We start from the raw sequence: 17,326 nt of genomic DNA, 5'->3' as shown, positions 1-17,326 counted from the left end.
ACCGTAATGAAAATAATAATAATAATAATAATAATAATAATAATAATTATTATTATTATAATACTAATACAATAACTATTAATAAAGATAATAAAAAAATGAACACATAATCAATATAATACTAATAATAATGATAATAAAAATTAAGATATAACTAATAATAATAATAATTAATCTCACTCGTGGTAAAAATATAGTGGCCCCCCTCCTCATAATAATCACTCAATGAAACCTAATCGTGATAATACTCCCTAAAAGGACTTATACCAATATAGGAAAATACATAATAATAATAATAAAACAATAATAGTAATAAAATAAATAACTTATATCAATATAGGAAAATAATTAATAATACTATAGCGAGAAAATAATAAAAATAATAATATAATAATATACATATAATAACAATAATAAATAACAATAATAAAAATCATACTAATAAATAATAGTGATAATAAATAATAATCATAAAATAAGGTCCATCATAATAATACAATGAGAAATGACCCCTTGTTTTATTTGGTTAGGGCAAAAATAGGGTGTCTACAAACTCTACAAAGGTTAGGCTAGTAGAAAAATAAATAAAAAAATAAAGAAACCTAATCTAAAACTTTAGGGCTATTAATGATAATCACTCTCTCATCCTCCAGATCTCTATCGCTCTCTCCTCTCTCTCTCTCTCTCTCTCTCTCTCTCTCATTAGTTCTCAGTTTTGTGGAATGGAAGGCCAATTATATCAACCTCAGCTTGCCAACAACATGCCACTTCACATGCTACCAATCAGCAATTTTCAATCATGGACTGATCATGACTTTGCTGCTTCTCCAATTTCAGGGTTTTACAATGAGGCATAAATCAAAATGTGCCTTTGGATTAGGCTCAATACCCTATTGTCTTTATTAGACTGAGAAGAATTTTATCTGCTCTGATTTGAGAGGATGATCTTGTTCATCTTTCTCCTATGCTTATTTGGCGCTCCTTTAATAAAGTTACTATTTTTTAATAAAAATAAAAATCTGCCATCTCAATCAATTATCTAAAGATTCTATATGAATGGATTTCAAATTTCAAAATCTCTTTGACAAATAATATATATATATATATATATTATGATTTTCTTTTTTTTATTTCTACTCTTGGGACTTGTCTTAATTAATTCTCCAGGGAAAGCAACTTTTCTCAAATATATAATAATATATATTAATAACATTACATAGTGTTGATGACAAGTAATGAGAAAAATGATATTTGGCCATCCTTATGGTCTGTACAATTGTGGAAAATAGTTTTAAACGTTACAAACACATTAGTTATTAGTATTTGTTTTAGTTTTAGAGCATTAATATTTATGTGAAAATAAAAAAAATAAAAATTTTGGGAAATAGATTTGCTTTTCATTTTCATTTTTTTTCAAATAATTATAAAATACCAACTTGTTTTTCAAATTTTTAATAACTTTTATATTTATTTTTCTAAATTTGCATTAGTTAGTTAATAATTTTTTTTTTTATTTTGAAGATTTTTAAATTTCTTATTCTGTGCTAAGGAGCATGAAATTCAAAATTTGAATTTCGATTTGTGTGGATTATGACACAATATAATATAAAATTGTATGAATTTCTGAAAATTAAAGATGGACTGGATTTTATATCAGATCATAAGAGATGTAGTACTAAAGCATGCACCATCCCTGCTTCGATGTAATTTTCCAGAGAAAAATGGAAATTTTATTTGTCATTATAAGTAATAGTTTCCCCTTTATGTTAATTCGGTTTGGTTGAAAAAAATAATTCCGAAAAGATCCATATTTTATTTTGAAAAAAAATGTATGTATGTCTAGATTGAAGGATTGAAAATGATAGACACAAATCCAGGTTGTCTCTCCATTTTAATGTTAAAATGGAGTTGTTTTGTATTGTTGAAATGGATTCTGTTTTGCTGTTACTACACACGCATTAGTTTATACAATAGATTTATATATATATATATATATATATATATATATATATGTATGCTGTTAGGCACATGGGGTGTAAAATTTCATGAAATCATGTTGGCTTTCCTTGCCTTTTCAAATACACGGCAAGATAAACAGGGTTGCAGCCAACATTACATACATACTTTGCTGGCACCAACTTCATAGTTAATTCATACCACAACAAAAATTTTCAAGCTGACAGATTAATTAACCCATGCCCCATGTATCTCAGCTACCCTCATTTTTTATTTATTCATTCATATACATATATTAATTTTTTTATTAATCTTTTTTGGGGTTTGAATATATACCTTAACCCGCAGGCACAAACCTATCTGTGCCACGATTATATATATATATATATATATATATATATATGTGTGTGTGTGTGTGTGTGTGTGTGTGTGTGTGTGTGTGTATCAGACTTACCCTAATAAAACTGTTCTCCATTGGCACAGATCCATATCCGAAGCAGCTTCCCATCTGCCCAACAGCAACCGCAGTAGGATGAGGAGTACCAGAAGGGAAGACATCTGCAATTAACCAAGATACCCTTTTACAAAATACCCATATAAAGTTTTGGGGGAAACATGATAGATTAAGAGAAATAGACGAGCATATGCATATAAATGGCATCCGTGCATATATATATATATATATATGTAAGACTTACATGCAGCAGGGTTGGAAGGATTGATCATGTTAGGGTACTTGTCGTGAAAGGCAATAGTACTGTTGTTTCCAACAGTAAGAGCAGGTGATGATCTTTGCATGGGGATGTGATCAGTATTAGTGGTGAGTCTCTTCTTCTGCCTCTCACGAGCCTTGCGGTTCTAAAACAAATATAACACATTTGTGCCTTCGATCTTACCGTACTGCCTCAGCCTGGCTACGATCCACCGGATCTGATCAATGGTTGGGAACCTAACTCCATTGTTGTAGTAGAGTTCCTTGAGGATCCTAATCTGGTCAGGCGTCGGAGCCCATCTTGTGGTACCGCTACTGCTTCTCTGCTGCTTGCGCACCATTATTCTACTACTCCCACAGCTGCCCCCGACTTGATAATGAGTGTAGCTTGCTGCTTGAGGGGATGCTTATAATGACTCTTAATGAGTGGTTAAGGGTGTCGCGACGTCCCGGGAGCGCGTGTGCCCTGGGCGGCGAAATAAAAATCAATTTTAATATTTTCAGGAAAAATGGGAATGTTGGAGTCGCCACTAACCTTTAGTGCGGTTAGAACACATGATTACTACCCCGTTAGGGGTAGAACGGGTCTATGTTACCAGAGTTAGGCTCGGGAGTTCGGTTACGCGAGGGGAAGGTACGAGCACCCCCTACGCGCCCGTTCTTATGAACGGTACCTAATTAATTTAGAATTATCCCTAAGTTAATTTAAAAAGTCTTTAAATTACTCCTTTTATGAATTTATAAATACACATGAAAAATAAATAAATGTAATATATACATATATATTCCCTCAGAGCTTAAGGTACGTGATGCCCGAAGGCTCATACCCCCGCAATAAAATCATAGGGATGATATACACACGAAAATAAATAATACTATAAAATAATAAAAATAAATATCATAATACATAATACAAAATATGAATATACCCAAGAATAAAAAATACTAAGAATATTTAATATTGGAAGTAATAGGCAGTAATGATAATGGTAACATATTACTATAATGACAATCCTATGCTAATTATATTACATTAATGATACAACCCGATATTATGATAGCAATACATAATAATATCACAACACTACTACATAAATAATAATATTACAATAATTATATAACACGCGCTCATAACGCATAATCATAATAACACTGTCTTAATAATAATATAATCCTAGCTTAACAATAATAACACATCAATAATATAATGGTAGTAATAATACCATAGTAATTCAATACATAATAATAATAATAATAATAATAATAATAATAATAATAATAATAATAATAATAATAATAATAATAATAATAACAACAACAACTATATGCCATGTATACTATATTATGATAAATCACTATAATACCTAATAACATATCCTAATAGTAAACCAACCTAATGGATAGTAATGATATACACATCATAATAATAACAATATTCTCTCTCACTCTCTCTCTCTCATTAGTTCTCAGTTTTGTGGAATGGAAGGCCAATTATATCAACCTCAGCTTGCCAACAACATGCCACTTCACATGCTACCAATCAGCAATTTTCAATCATGGACTGATCATGACTTTGCTGCTTCTCCAATTTCAGGGTTTTACAATGAGGCATAAGTCAAAATGTGCCTTTGGATTAGGCTCAATACCCTATTGTCTTTATTAGACTGAGAAGAATTTTATCTGCTCTGATTTGAGAGGATGATCTTGTTCATCTTTCTCCTATGCTTATTTGGCGCTCCTTTAATAAAGTTACTATTTTTTAATAAAAATAAAAATCTGCCATCTCAATCAATTATCTAAAGATTCTATATGAATGGATTTCAAATTTCAAAATCTCTTTGACAAATAATATATATATATATATATATATATATTATGATTTTCTTTTTTTTATTTCTACTCTTGGGACTTGTCTTAATTAATTCTCCAGGGAAAGCAACTTTTCTCAAATATATAATAATATATATTAATAACATTACATAGTGTTGATGACAAGTAATGAGAAAAATGATATTTGGCCATCCTTATGGTCTGTACAATTGTGGAAAATAGTTTTAAACGTTACAAACACATTAGTTATTAGTATTTGTTTTAGTTTTAGAGCATTAATATTTATGTGAAAATAAAAAAAATAAAAATTTTGGGAAATAGATTTGTTTTTCATTTTCATTTTTTTTCAAATAATTATAAAATACCAACTTGTTTTTCAAATTTTTAATAACTTTTATATTTATTTTTCTAAATTTGCATTAGTTAGTTAATAATTATTTTTTTTTATTTTGAAGATTTTTAAATTTCTTATTCTGTGCTAAGGAGCATGAAATTCAAAACTTGAACTTCGATTTGTGTGGATTATGACACAATATAATATAAAATTGTATGAATTTCTGAAAAATAAAGATAGATTTGATTTTATATCAGATCATAAGAGATGTAGTACTAAAGCATGCACCATCCCTGCTTCGATTTAATTTTCCAGAGAAAAATGGAAATTTTATTTGTCATTTTTAAGTAATAATTTCCCCTTTACGTTAATTCGCCTTGGTTGAAACAAATAATACCGAAAAGATCCATATTTTATTTGAAAAAAAATGTATGTATGTCTAGATTGAAGGATTGAAAATGATAGACACAAATCCAGGTTGTCTCTCCATTTTAATGTTAAAATGGAGTTGTTTTGTATTGTTGAAATGGATTTTGTTTTGTTGTTACTACACACGCATTAGTTTATACAATAGATTTATATATATATATATATATATATATGTATGCTGTTAGGCACATGGGGTGTAAAATTTCATGAAATCATGTTGGCTTTCCTTGCCTTTTCAAATACACGGCAAGATAAACAGGGTTGCAGCCAACATTACATACATACTTTGCTGGCACCAACTTCATAGTTAATTCATACCACAACAAAAATTTTCAAGCTGACAGATTAATTAACCCATGCCCCATGTATCTCAGCTACCCTCATTTTTTATTTATTCATTCATATACATATATTAATTTTTTTATTAATCTTTTTTGGGGTTTGAATATATACCTTAACCCGCAGGCACAAACCTATCTGTGCCATGATTATATATATATATATATATATTTGTGTGTGTGTGTGTGTGTGTGTATCAGACTTACCCTAATAAAATTGTTCTCCATTGGCACAGATCCATATCCAAAGCAGCTTCCCATCTCCCCAACAGCAACCACAGTAGGATGAGGAGTACCAGAAGGGAAGACATCTGCAATTAACCAAGATACGCTTTTACAAAATACCCATATAAAGTTGTGGGGGAAACATGATAGAACAAGAGAAATAGAGGAGCATATGCATATAAATGGCATCCATGCATATATATATATATATATGTAAGACTTACATGCAGCAGGGTTGGAAGGATTGATCATGTTAGGGTACTTGTCGTGAAAGGCAATAGTACTGTTGTTTCCAACAGTAAGAGCAGATGATGATCTTTGCATGGGGATGTGATCAGTAGTAGTGGTGAGTCTCTTCTTCTGCCTCTCACGAGCCTTGCGGTTCTGAAACCAATATAACACATTTGTGCCTTCGATCTTACCGTACTGCCTCATCCTGGCTACGATCCACCGGATCTGATCAATGGTTGGGGACCTAACTCCATTGTTGTAGTAGAGTTCCTTGAGGATCCTAATCTGGTCAGGCGTGGGAGCCCATCTTGTGGTACCACTACTGCTTCTCTGCTGCTTGCGCACCATTATTCTACTACTCCCACAGCTGCCCCCGACTTGATAATGAGTGTAGCTTGCTGCTTGAGGGGATGCTTATAATGACTCTTAATGAGTGGTTAAGGGTGTCGCGACGTCCCGGGAGCGCGTGTGCCCTGGGCGGCGAAATAAAAATCAATTTTAATATTTTCAGGAAAAATGGGAATGTTGGAGTCGCCACTAACCTTTAGTGCGGTTAGAACACATGATTACTACCCCGTTAGGGGTAGAACGGGTCTATGTTACCAGAGTTAGGCTCGGGAGTTCGGTTACGCGAGGGGAAGGTACGAGCACCCCCTACGCGCCCGTTCTTATGAACGGTACCTAATTAATTTAGAATTATCCCTAAGTTAATTTAAAAAGTCTTTAAATTACTCCTTTTATGAATTTATAAATACACATGAAAAATAAATAAATGTAATATATACATATATATTCCCTCAGAGCTTAAGGTACGTGATGCCCGAAGGCTCATACCCCCGCAATAAAATCATAGGGATGATATACACACGAAAATAAATAATACTATAAAATAATAAAAATAAATATCATAATACATAATACAAAATATGAATATACCCAAGAATAAAAAATACTAAGAATATTTAATATTGGAAGTAATAGGCAGTAATGATAATGGTAACATATTACTATAATGACAATCCTATGCTAATTATATTACATTAATGATACAACCCGATATTATGATAGCAATACATAATAATATCACAACACTACTACATAAATAATAATATTACAATAATTATACAACACGCGCTCATAACGCATAATCATAATAACACTGTCTTAATAATAATATAATCCTAGCTTAACAATAATAACACATCAATAATATAATGGTAGTAATAATACCATAGTAATTCAATACATAATAATAATAATAATAATAATAATAATAATAATAATAATAATAATAATAACAACAACAACTATACGCCATGTATAGTATATAATGATAAATCACTATAATACCTAATAACATATCCTAATAGTAAACCAACCTAATGGATAGTAATGATATACACGTCATAATAATAATACTAATCTCTATCTCTTTCTCTCATTTGTTCTCAATTTTGTGGAATGGAAGGCCAATTAAATCAACCTCAGCTTGCCAACAACATGCCACTTCACATGCTACCAATCAGCAATTTTCAATCATGGACTGATCATGACTTTGCTGCTTCTCCAATTTCAGGGTTTTACAATGAGGCATAAATCAAAATGTGCCTTTGGATTAGGCTCAATACCCTATTGTCTTTATTAGACTGAGAAGAATTTTATCTGCTCTGATTTGAGAGGATGATCTTGTTCATCTTTCTCCTATGCTTATTTGGCGCTCCTTTAATAAAGTTACTATTTTTTAATAAAAATAAAAATCTGCCATCTCAATCAATTATCTAAAGATTCTACATGAATGGATTTCAAATTTCAAAATCTCTTTGACAAATAATATATATATATATATATATATATTATGATTTTCTTTTTTTATTTCTACTCTTGGGACTTGTCTTAATTAATTCTCCAGGGAATGCAAATTTTCTCAAATATATAATAATATATATTAATAACATTACATAGTGTTGATGACAAGTAATGAGAAAAATGATATTTGGCCATCCTTATGGTCTGTACAATTGTGGAAAATAGTTTTAAACGTTACAAACACATTAGTTATTAGTATTTGTTTTAGTTTTAGAGCATTAATATTTATGTGAAAATAAAAAAAATAAAAATTTTGGGAAATAGATTTGTTTTTCATTTTCATTTTTTTTCAAATAATTATAAAATACCAACTTGTTTTTCAAATTTTTAATAACTTTTATATTTATTTTTCTAAATTTGCATTAGTTAGTTAATAATTATTTTTTTTTATTTTGAAGATTTTTAAATTTCTTATTCTGTGCTAAGGAGCATGAAATTCAAAATTTGAATTTCGATTTGTGTGGATTATGACACAATATAATATAAAATTGTATGAATTTCTGAAAAGTAAAGATAGATTTGATTTTATATCAGATCATAAGAGATGTAGTACTAAAGCATGCACCATCCCTGCTTCGATGTAATTTTCCAGAGAAAAATGGAAATTTTATTTGTCATTATTAAGTAATAGTTTCCCCTTTATGTTAATTCGGCTTGGTTGAAACAAATAATACCGAAAAGATCCATATTTTATTTGAAAAAAAATGTATGTATGTCTAGATTGAAGGATTGAAAATGATAGACACAAATCCAGGTTGTCTCTCCATTTTAATGTTAAAATGGAGTTGTTTTGTATTGTTGAAATGGATTTTGTTTTGTTGTTACTACACACGCATTAGTTTATACAATAGATTTATATATATATATATATATATATATATATATATATATATATGTATGCTGTTAGGCACATGGGGTGTAAAATTTCATGAAATCATGTTGGCTTTCCTTGCCTTTTCAAATACACGGCAAGATAAACAGGGTTGCAGCCAACATTACATACATACTTTGCTGGCACCAACTTCATAGTTAATTCATACCACAACAAAAATTTTCAAGCTGACAGATTAATTAACCCATGCCCCATGTATCTCAGCTACCCTCATTTTTTCTTTATTCATTCATATACATATATTAATTTTTTTATTAATCTTTTTTGGGGTTTGAATATATACCTTAACCCGCAGGCACAAACCTATCTGTGCCATGATTATATATATATATATATATATATATATATATATCTGTGTGTGTGTGTGTGTGTGTGTGTGTGTATCAGACTTACCCTAATAAAACTGTTCTCCATTGGCACAGATCCATATCCGAAGCAGCTTCCCATCTGCCCAACAGCAACCGCAGTAGGATGAGGAGTATCAGAAGGGAAGACATCTGCAATTAACCAAGATACGCTTTTACAAAATACCCATATAAAGTTTTGGGGGAAACATGATAGAACAAGAGAAATAGAGGAGCATATGGATATAAATGGCATCCGTGCATATATATATGTAAGACTTACATGCAGCAGGGTTGGAAGGATTGATCAAGTTAAGGTACTTGTCGTGAAAGGCAATAGTACTGTTGTTTCCAACAGTAAGAGCAGATGATGATCTTTGCATGGGGATTTGATCAGTAGTAGTGGTGAGTCTCTTCTTCTGCCTCTCACGAGCCTTGCGATTCTGAAACCAATATAACACATTTGTGCCTTCGATCTTACCGTACTGCCTCAGCCTGGCTACGATCCACTGGATCTGATCAATGGTTGGGGACCTAACTCCATTGTTGTAGTAGAGTTCCTTGAGGATCCTAATCTGGTCAGGCGTGGGTGCCCATCTTGTGGTACCACTACTGCTTCTCTGCTGCTTGCACACCATTATTCTACTACTCCCACAGCTGCCCCCGACTTGATAATGAGTGTAGCTTGCTGCTTGAGGGGATGCTTATAATGACTCTTAATGAGTGGTTAAGGGTGTCGCGACGTCCCGGGAGCGCGTGTGCCCTGGGCGGCGAAATAAAAATCAATTTCAATATTTTCAGGAAAAATGGGAATGTTGGAGTCGCCACTAACCTTTAGTGCGGTTAGAACACATGATTACTACATCATTAGGGATAGAACGGGTCTATGTTACCAGAGTTAGGCTCGGGAGTTCGGTTACGCGAGGGGAAGGTACGAGCACCCCCTACGCGCCCGTTCTTATGAACGGTACCTAATTAATTTAGAATTATCCCTAAGTTAATTTAAAAAGTCTTTAAATTACTCCTTTTATCAATTTATAAATACACATGAAAAATAAATAAATGTAATGTATACATATATATTCCCTCAGAGCTTAAGGTACGTGATGCCCGAAGGCTCATACCCCCGCAATAAAATCATAGGGATGATATACACACGAAAATAAATAATACTATAAAATAATAAAAATAAATATCATAATACAAAATTCAAAATATGAATATACCCAAGAATAAAAAATACTAAGAATATTTAATACTTGAAGTAATAGGCAGTAATGATAATGGTAACATATTACTAAAATGACAATCCTATGCTAATTATATTACATTAATGATACAACCCAATATTATGATAGCAATACATAATAATATCACAACACTACTACATAAATAATAATATTACTATAATTATATAACACGCACTCATAACGCATAATCATAATAACACTGTCTTAATAATAATATAATCCTAGCTTAACAATAATAACACATCAATAATATAATGGTAGTAATAATACCATAGTAATTCAATACATAATAATAATAATAATAATAATAATAATAATAATAATAATAATAATAATAATAATAATAATAATAATAATAATAATAACAACAACAACAACTATATGCCATGTATACTATATTTTGAGAAATCACTATAATACCTAATAACATATCCTAATAGTAAACCAACCTAATGGATAGTAATGATATACACATCATAATAATAACAATATTCTCTCTCACTCTCTCTCTCTCATTAGTTCTCAGTTTTGTGGAATGGAAGGCCATCCTTATGGTCTGTACAATTGTGGAAAATAGTTTTAAACGTTACAAACACATTAGTTATTAGTATTTGTTTGTCATTATTAAGTAATAGTTTCCCCTTTATGTTAATTCGGCTTGGTTGAAACAAATAATTCCGAAAAGATCCATATTTTATTTGAAAAAAAATGTATGTATGTCTAGATTGAAGGATTGAAAATGATAGACACAAATCTAGGTTGTCTCTCCATTTTAATGTTAAAATGGAGTTGTTTTGTATTGTTGAAATGGATTTTGTTTTGTTGTTACTACACACGCATTAGTTTATACAATAGCTTTATATATATATGTATGCTGTTAGGCACATGGGGTGTAAAATTTCATGAAATCATATTGGCTTTCCTTGCCTTTTCAAATACACGGCAAGATAAACAGGGTTGCAGCCAACATTACATACACACTTTGCTGGCACCAACTTCATAGTTAATTCATACCACAACAAAAATTTTCAAGCTCACAGATTAATTAACCCATGCCCCATGTATCTCAGCTACCCTCATTTTTTATTTATTCATTCATATGCAGAATCTATTCTTTCAGAGCAAGAAGAGATGATAGAAGAAACAGTTCTCGTCCTCACTGATTCAGAAACTTCTAATTCAGACAATGATTATCAGACAGATGAATCTCTTCAGATTCAACTAGTCCAGCCTGTTTTATTTTCTCAAAATCCTCAAATAAGCCCTCATGTCCAGATCCAGCTCCTTCCTGAAAAACATGGTAAACCTATTCCTGCTGTTGCATTCATTAATACAGGATCTCATAAGACCATGATCAATCCTAAAGTCTTACCACCAGACTGTTGGTCTTCCCACACTCAGTTTTTCAGAGCAGCCAATGATCAAATCTTTACAACCTCTTTGATTTCCAAAAACAAAATCGGGATTAAACTCCTTCCTAATTGCATCATTTGGACTCAGGTAATCGGTAGTCCACTCCCTCAAAAGGATGTTCTTTTAGGATGGGATGTTTATTGTCTTTCGAAATCATTAAGAATTCTTCCCACTGGAATTAAGTACCAAAGAGAATTCAAGCCTTTCACCCAGACAAACAAGATTTATTCTCTTTCGTATTCCTGTCCAGATTTCCAGTCCATCCAAAACAAACTTCTGAAGTTATGTGCTGAAAGTCATGATCAGTTTATTCATGATCATCCACTTTGGAAAAACCCAGATTTCTTCATCCACATTCCCTTCAAACTCAATGAAGATGTTAGTCCAACTAAAGCTACACATCCGGGAATGTCTCCTTCAGACCTTAAGCTCGCCAAAGAAGAATATTATTCTTTATTAAGACAAGGTCTCATTGAACCAACTAATTCCTCTTGGGCATGTCAAGCATTCTATGTTGAAAAAAGATCACAGAAGATCAGAGGAAAAAAGAGATTGGTTATTGATTACAAGTCGTTGAACATGTTCATCAAGGATGACAAGTTCCCTATTCCAAAAGCCAGAACACGGTTCATCCATCTTGCTGAAGCACAAATATTTTCAAAGTTCGATCTCAAAGGTGCATTTTGGCAACTCGGTATTCACCCAGATGACAGATACAAGACAGCGTTCTGTATTCCGAATGAACAATTCCAATGGACAGTTTTACCCTTCGGTTTAAAGATCGCGCCGTCACTGTTTCAAAAAGCGATGACCAGGATCTTCAATCCTATTCTGCATAGTACCTTGATATACATCGATGATATATTATTGTTCTCAAAAAGTCATGCAGAACACCATCAGCTCCTTGAACATTTTCACCAGTTGGCATCACAGTACGGGATCATGTTATCAGAAAAGAAAAGCGTGATTGGACAAAAGGAAATTGATTTCTTGGGGATGAAAATTTCCCACGGAACTATCTGCCCAGGTCCACATCTCGCAGAACAATTATTGAAGTTTCCAGATACTAATCTTTCTGTCAAGGAAATTCAACAATTTCTTGGCATAATTAATTATGTCAGAGACTTCATCCCGCACGCAAGCCATCACACCAGCTCCCTGTCACAGCTGTTGAAGAAGAAACCACCCCCATGGGGCCCTGATCAGACAAATGCTGTCAGACATTTGAAAAAAGCTGCCAAGGATCCACCGCCTCTGACTATTCCATCTACCGGCAATCTGATCCTCCAATCAGACGCAAGTGATCATTATTGGGGTGCACTGTTACTTGAAGATAAGGACAACAAAAGAGCCTACTGTGGACATGCAAGCGGAGAATTCAAAGAATCGCAGAAACATTATCACACCGTATTCAAGGAGATAATTGCGGTGAAAAATGGAATCCAAAAGTTTGACTTTTACGTCAGATCGAAGCACTTCACTGTTGAAATAGACAACTCATCCTTTCCGAAGATGCTTGAATTCCACAATAAGATTCTCCCTGATCCGCAGATTCTCAGATTGAAAGATTGGTTTTCCCGATATGACTTCTCCGTGAAGCATATAAAAGGCGACCATAATGTTCTCGCAGATATGCTATCTCGCCCCAGGAAAATAGCCTTCCTCATTACCAGCCACCAAGCCATACCACTGATACTCATGGCTTCGTCCTCATCCTCTCCTCTTGATATCCTCTACCTTAGTGCCTCTACCCATATCCACTTTCCTCCAGATTTGGACCCTGACCTCACTGATCCAGATAAAATCAAATCTTGTGCAAGAATCTCCCATTATCACTATGCCAAGAACATTGGTCATCATCAAACCTTTCCAGCCTACCCATTTCTTAACCCATACGTCATCAAACCATCCTCCTTCCACAAACATGTATTATGGTATCTCTGGTATATTTCTGTTTTGCAGGTACATGCTGTACTCATCCCTCTACAGGAGACGTATACCCATCTTCATGATCCAGCTAACCAGAACTCACTATTCTGGACCTTCCTCCAATTGTTCGATCCACTGTCTACATGGAGAAAGAAGCTAACAGCTATCATGGGAAACCACAACTTATGGAAGATGGACCCAGTGGAAGCAGAAGCCGTACACAGTATTTTCAGACTCCATCGACCGTATTTCTACAATCCTACCAGAAAGCTGTTATGGTCCTAGAATCAAGCTTATGAATGGGATACTCTGTACAACCTTTCTACGTGGCCAAGATACAAGTTCTCACTGCTGAACCACCTCTGTGAATTGAATGACCTGAAGTCCTGCTCCGAGCTCGTCGTCCTCATCCCTGACGAGATTCCTGCTCCAAAGCCACCAGAGCCACCAGACCCTCCAGATGATCCGATGGACACAGATGATGAAGACAACCCATACAAGAAAATGACGTTCTACCATCCGATTCATGGACAGATAATGGATGAAGACTACGTCAACCTGAATCTCTCACCATCATGCAGAAGTCCAAAATGACAGGCTACGTCCGCGTCTACTTTATGTATTATTATGTTAAAGTCCACAATGGTGGGCCGTCCTATGTCTGTGTGTGCTGTAAGTTTGCTTAAAGTCCAAGTTTGTTGGCTTGACGCGTCAATAAGTCTTGCATAATTAAAGGTGGTGGGTCACTCCAGCACAAATGCAGCCGCCCATGTGCTGTCACCTTTATTTATGTCAGTTGTCAGTTGTTGAGTCCTTTTGACAAAGTTGTCAGTCGATGCCACAAAGTCTTCACCGACTTTGCTTTATGTCATCGTCCAACTTTATGTCTCCGTCTAGTTTGCTTTATGTCACTCTTGTTGTTTGCGTTCTCAGACCTCTATATAAAGGGACTGCCTTCCCTTTTGTAAGGCAGAGCTAGTTGGAAAGAAGTTAGAGCAAGTTGAATTGAAATCAGAGCTAGTGTTTGCTTCCTTCCATGGCTTTCTAATCTCCTTCTTTCCCCTAAAGGCTAACTGCCCGAAGGACTTCTATCCTCTTACTTCTATGGACTTGTAATGTCTATATGATGTTACGAGGGATATCTTTACAGTGGATACCCGTAACCTGCCGAGTCACTGAGGAGTGGCATAAGGCTAACTTCTGGTTTAACGAAACTGTAATGGGTTCCTTGCAACGATCGTATCATGGCGCCGAGTATGCTCTGTGCTTGCCTCTATGAGGATCCTGCACAACAGAAAGGTAGTACGGTCCCCGAAGACCTCCTCTGGTAAAGCATTTAGTTGAAGGACCCGAGTTCTCCGTTGAGTGGCCGTGTGGAAGGCCTGTGTTGGAGATGTGGTCTAAGATTGGGTTGCTTTCCTTTGGAAGGTCTTGGGTCTCCCGACTCTCGTGTGGTATCAGAGCCATGTCCTTGCCTGGAGTCTAGGGAAAAGTTTAGGCCATAGAAGTAAATTATAGAAGTACTGAGGTGCAAATAGCTGAAAGGGGAAATTCATTAACCATGGATTCTCATTCACAAAGCTCTGATATTACACCTGCTCGACTCTCTTCTTCCATCTCTCTACCTTCCACTATCAAGAAAACCACTTCTTCCAAAATTACAAACCTAGTAGAATACTCGTACATTCTTGATTCTACACAGATACAGGAAACCTCTCTCCCTCTTGTAAATCCTTACAATATTTTCAGAAGAAAAAAGTCTTTAGCTAATCAAGTACGGACACTTCTCATTTCTCACAACTGACCACAAGTCAAAGAGTTTGTACAGACAACCGCTCTTGACAAGTGCCTTATTCCAGCCACAACCAAAGAACAGTATGTCGATCTTGAGCTCGATCAAGATCTCATCAACCAGTGGATTCGAGAAGGCTATACGCATCTTCACTTTGGTGCTGTCAGACTCCTTCTGACACTCCATGGCAGAAAAGGTCTTCCAGTCACCGCCAGAATCACTTTGCTGAATACGACGTATACGCAGTATGAACATGCAGCAATCGGTACCTCGCTAACCACTCTCCAAGCTGGTAGCGTGTGTCTCACATTCTTTCCCAACTTCAATATTCCTCTCAGAAACAAGAACCTAAGAAACTGTATGAAGGTTCAACTGCAAATCACTGGCGCTCCACAAGTCTCATCAACCTACATGGCTACCCTGCATCATCAACTGATCTACAGACTCCAAGATCACGCCGTTGATCTTCCTCTACCAGGACAGTCTGAAGATACCATCCTGATCACTGCGGAACGAGAAGATGATGTTCCGACCATCTTACAGACCCCACGGCAAATCCCTAGAGAAGAATTGAAAGATCTCATTCCTCTTGAATGGATCTCCAACTATGAGCAGCTTCATCAACAGTCCTCACCAATCCATCTTTCAGATCCAAAATTCCAAAGACTTCCAGATGGTACGATAAAAACAGTTTTCAACCCGAAAGACACAGCATCATCCAGTACACCTCCGGTGTTCCAGTCATTAATGATAAAGCCTGTTACTTTCGAGGATGACATTCCGGTCAGTCATGTTGAAGCAGACGGATCTCCTATCTACACAGACAAAATTGAAGGTCACTTCATATGGGATGTTGACCCCTCCATGTGCGATCCAGACTGCTCATGTCGCCAAACACAAAAAAGAGAAACTAAACCATCCTGTAAACCGTTTTCTCCCAACAGAAAACCCGATGACCCATCCAGCCCATGGATAGGCATCCGACGTCCAGATCCAAAACCAAAACCCTTATGGATCTACGATAGAGCCCTTGAAATTCTTCGAGAAGAAGGTCTCCTTCCTCCTGAAGAACCTGAACCAGAACCTTATCAACCTGAACCCTATCAAACTCCTGTTTCCAAACTCCCAGAAACCCAGCCAATTCCTTGTTTCATGGCTACTCCATATGACAAACAGTTTCCACCATTGGAACCCAGATCATACGATTCCAACCTTCACTCTAGACCATTCATCCAACCCTCTGAAGTTCAACCAGACGGATCAAGGAAGCTTCCATCACAAGCTGAACAAGTTCTGAACTGGCAAACCCAGAATGCTAGAACACAGAACACGATGCTGAATGCCATTGACAACAAAGTTGACAGACTCATCAACCATGGCGCTCAGATGAATCAACGATTTGATACCCTTGATTCCAGAATTGAAGCGTTATATGATGATCTTAAAAGAAGGATTGATGTTCTTAGTTCTGAACTCAGACATTTCATCTCTGAAGGATACTTTGGCTCACTATTCAGTGCTAAAGAAGAAGAAATCAGAAGACTCAGAGAAGAAGTATCACAGATTGAACGAGAATATCGTCCAGCTCCTCCCACACCAACCTACACACCTAAAGCCTTCCCATATTCTCCATCATATTCCTTCATTCCTCAGTCACCACCAACACCATCATACAGATAGCCTGATTATTCCAAACACTTCAAATCTACTGCTGAAATCCTGAGAAAACACTCCTTTATTCCAGCAGCTCCTGTTGCTCGCAGATCTCCAATCCCAGCAAAACCT

At 34.9% G+C, this 17,326-nt stretch overlaps 1 protein-coding gene across 1 annotated transcript; it reads right to left on the bottom strand.

Annotated features, from left to right (window-relative positions):
• Positions 1-8,855: 8,855 nt before the first annotated feature.
• Positions 8,856-9,795, bottom strand: LOC131159745 (protein WUSCHEL-like). Its single transcript, XM_058114935.1, has 3 exons — positions 9,441-9,795; positions 9,207-9,310; positions 8,856-8,942 (listed from the first exon to the last, which is right to left on the bottom strand). Exons 1-3 carry the CDS (start codon positions 9,793-9,795, stop codon positions 8,856-8,858), a joined length of 546 nt encoding a protein of 181 aa, XP_057970918.1.
• Between the last annotated feature and the right edge of the window lie 7,531 nt (positions 9,796-17,326).

The sequence above is a fragment of the Malania oleifera genome, chromosome 1 (genome assembly GCF_029873635.1).
Source record: "Malania oleifera isolate guangnan ecotype guangnan chromosome 1, ASM2987363v1, whole genome shotgun sequence".
NCBI lineage: Eukaryota > Viridiplantae > Streptophyta > Magnoliopsida > Santalales > Ximeniaceae > Malania > Malania oleifera.
The sequence above is the reverse complement of the archived record's forward strand: the minus strand, read 5'-3'. Positions and strand labels throughout refer to the sequence as shown.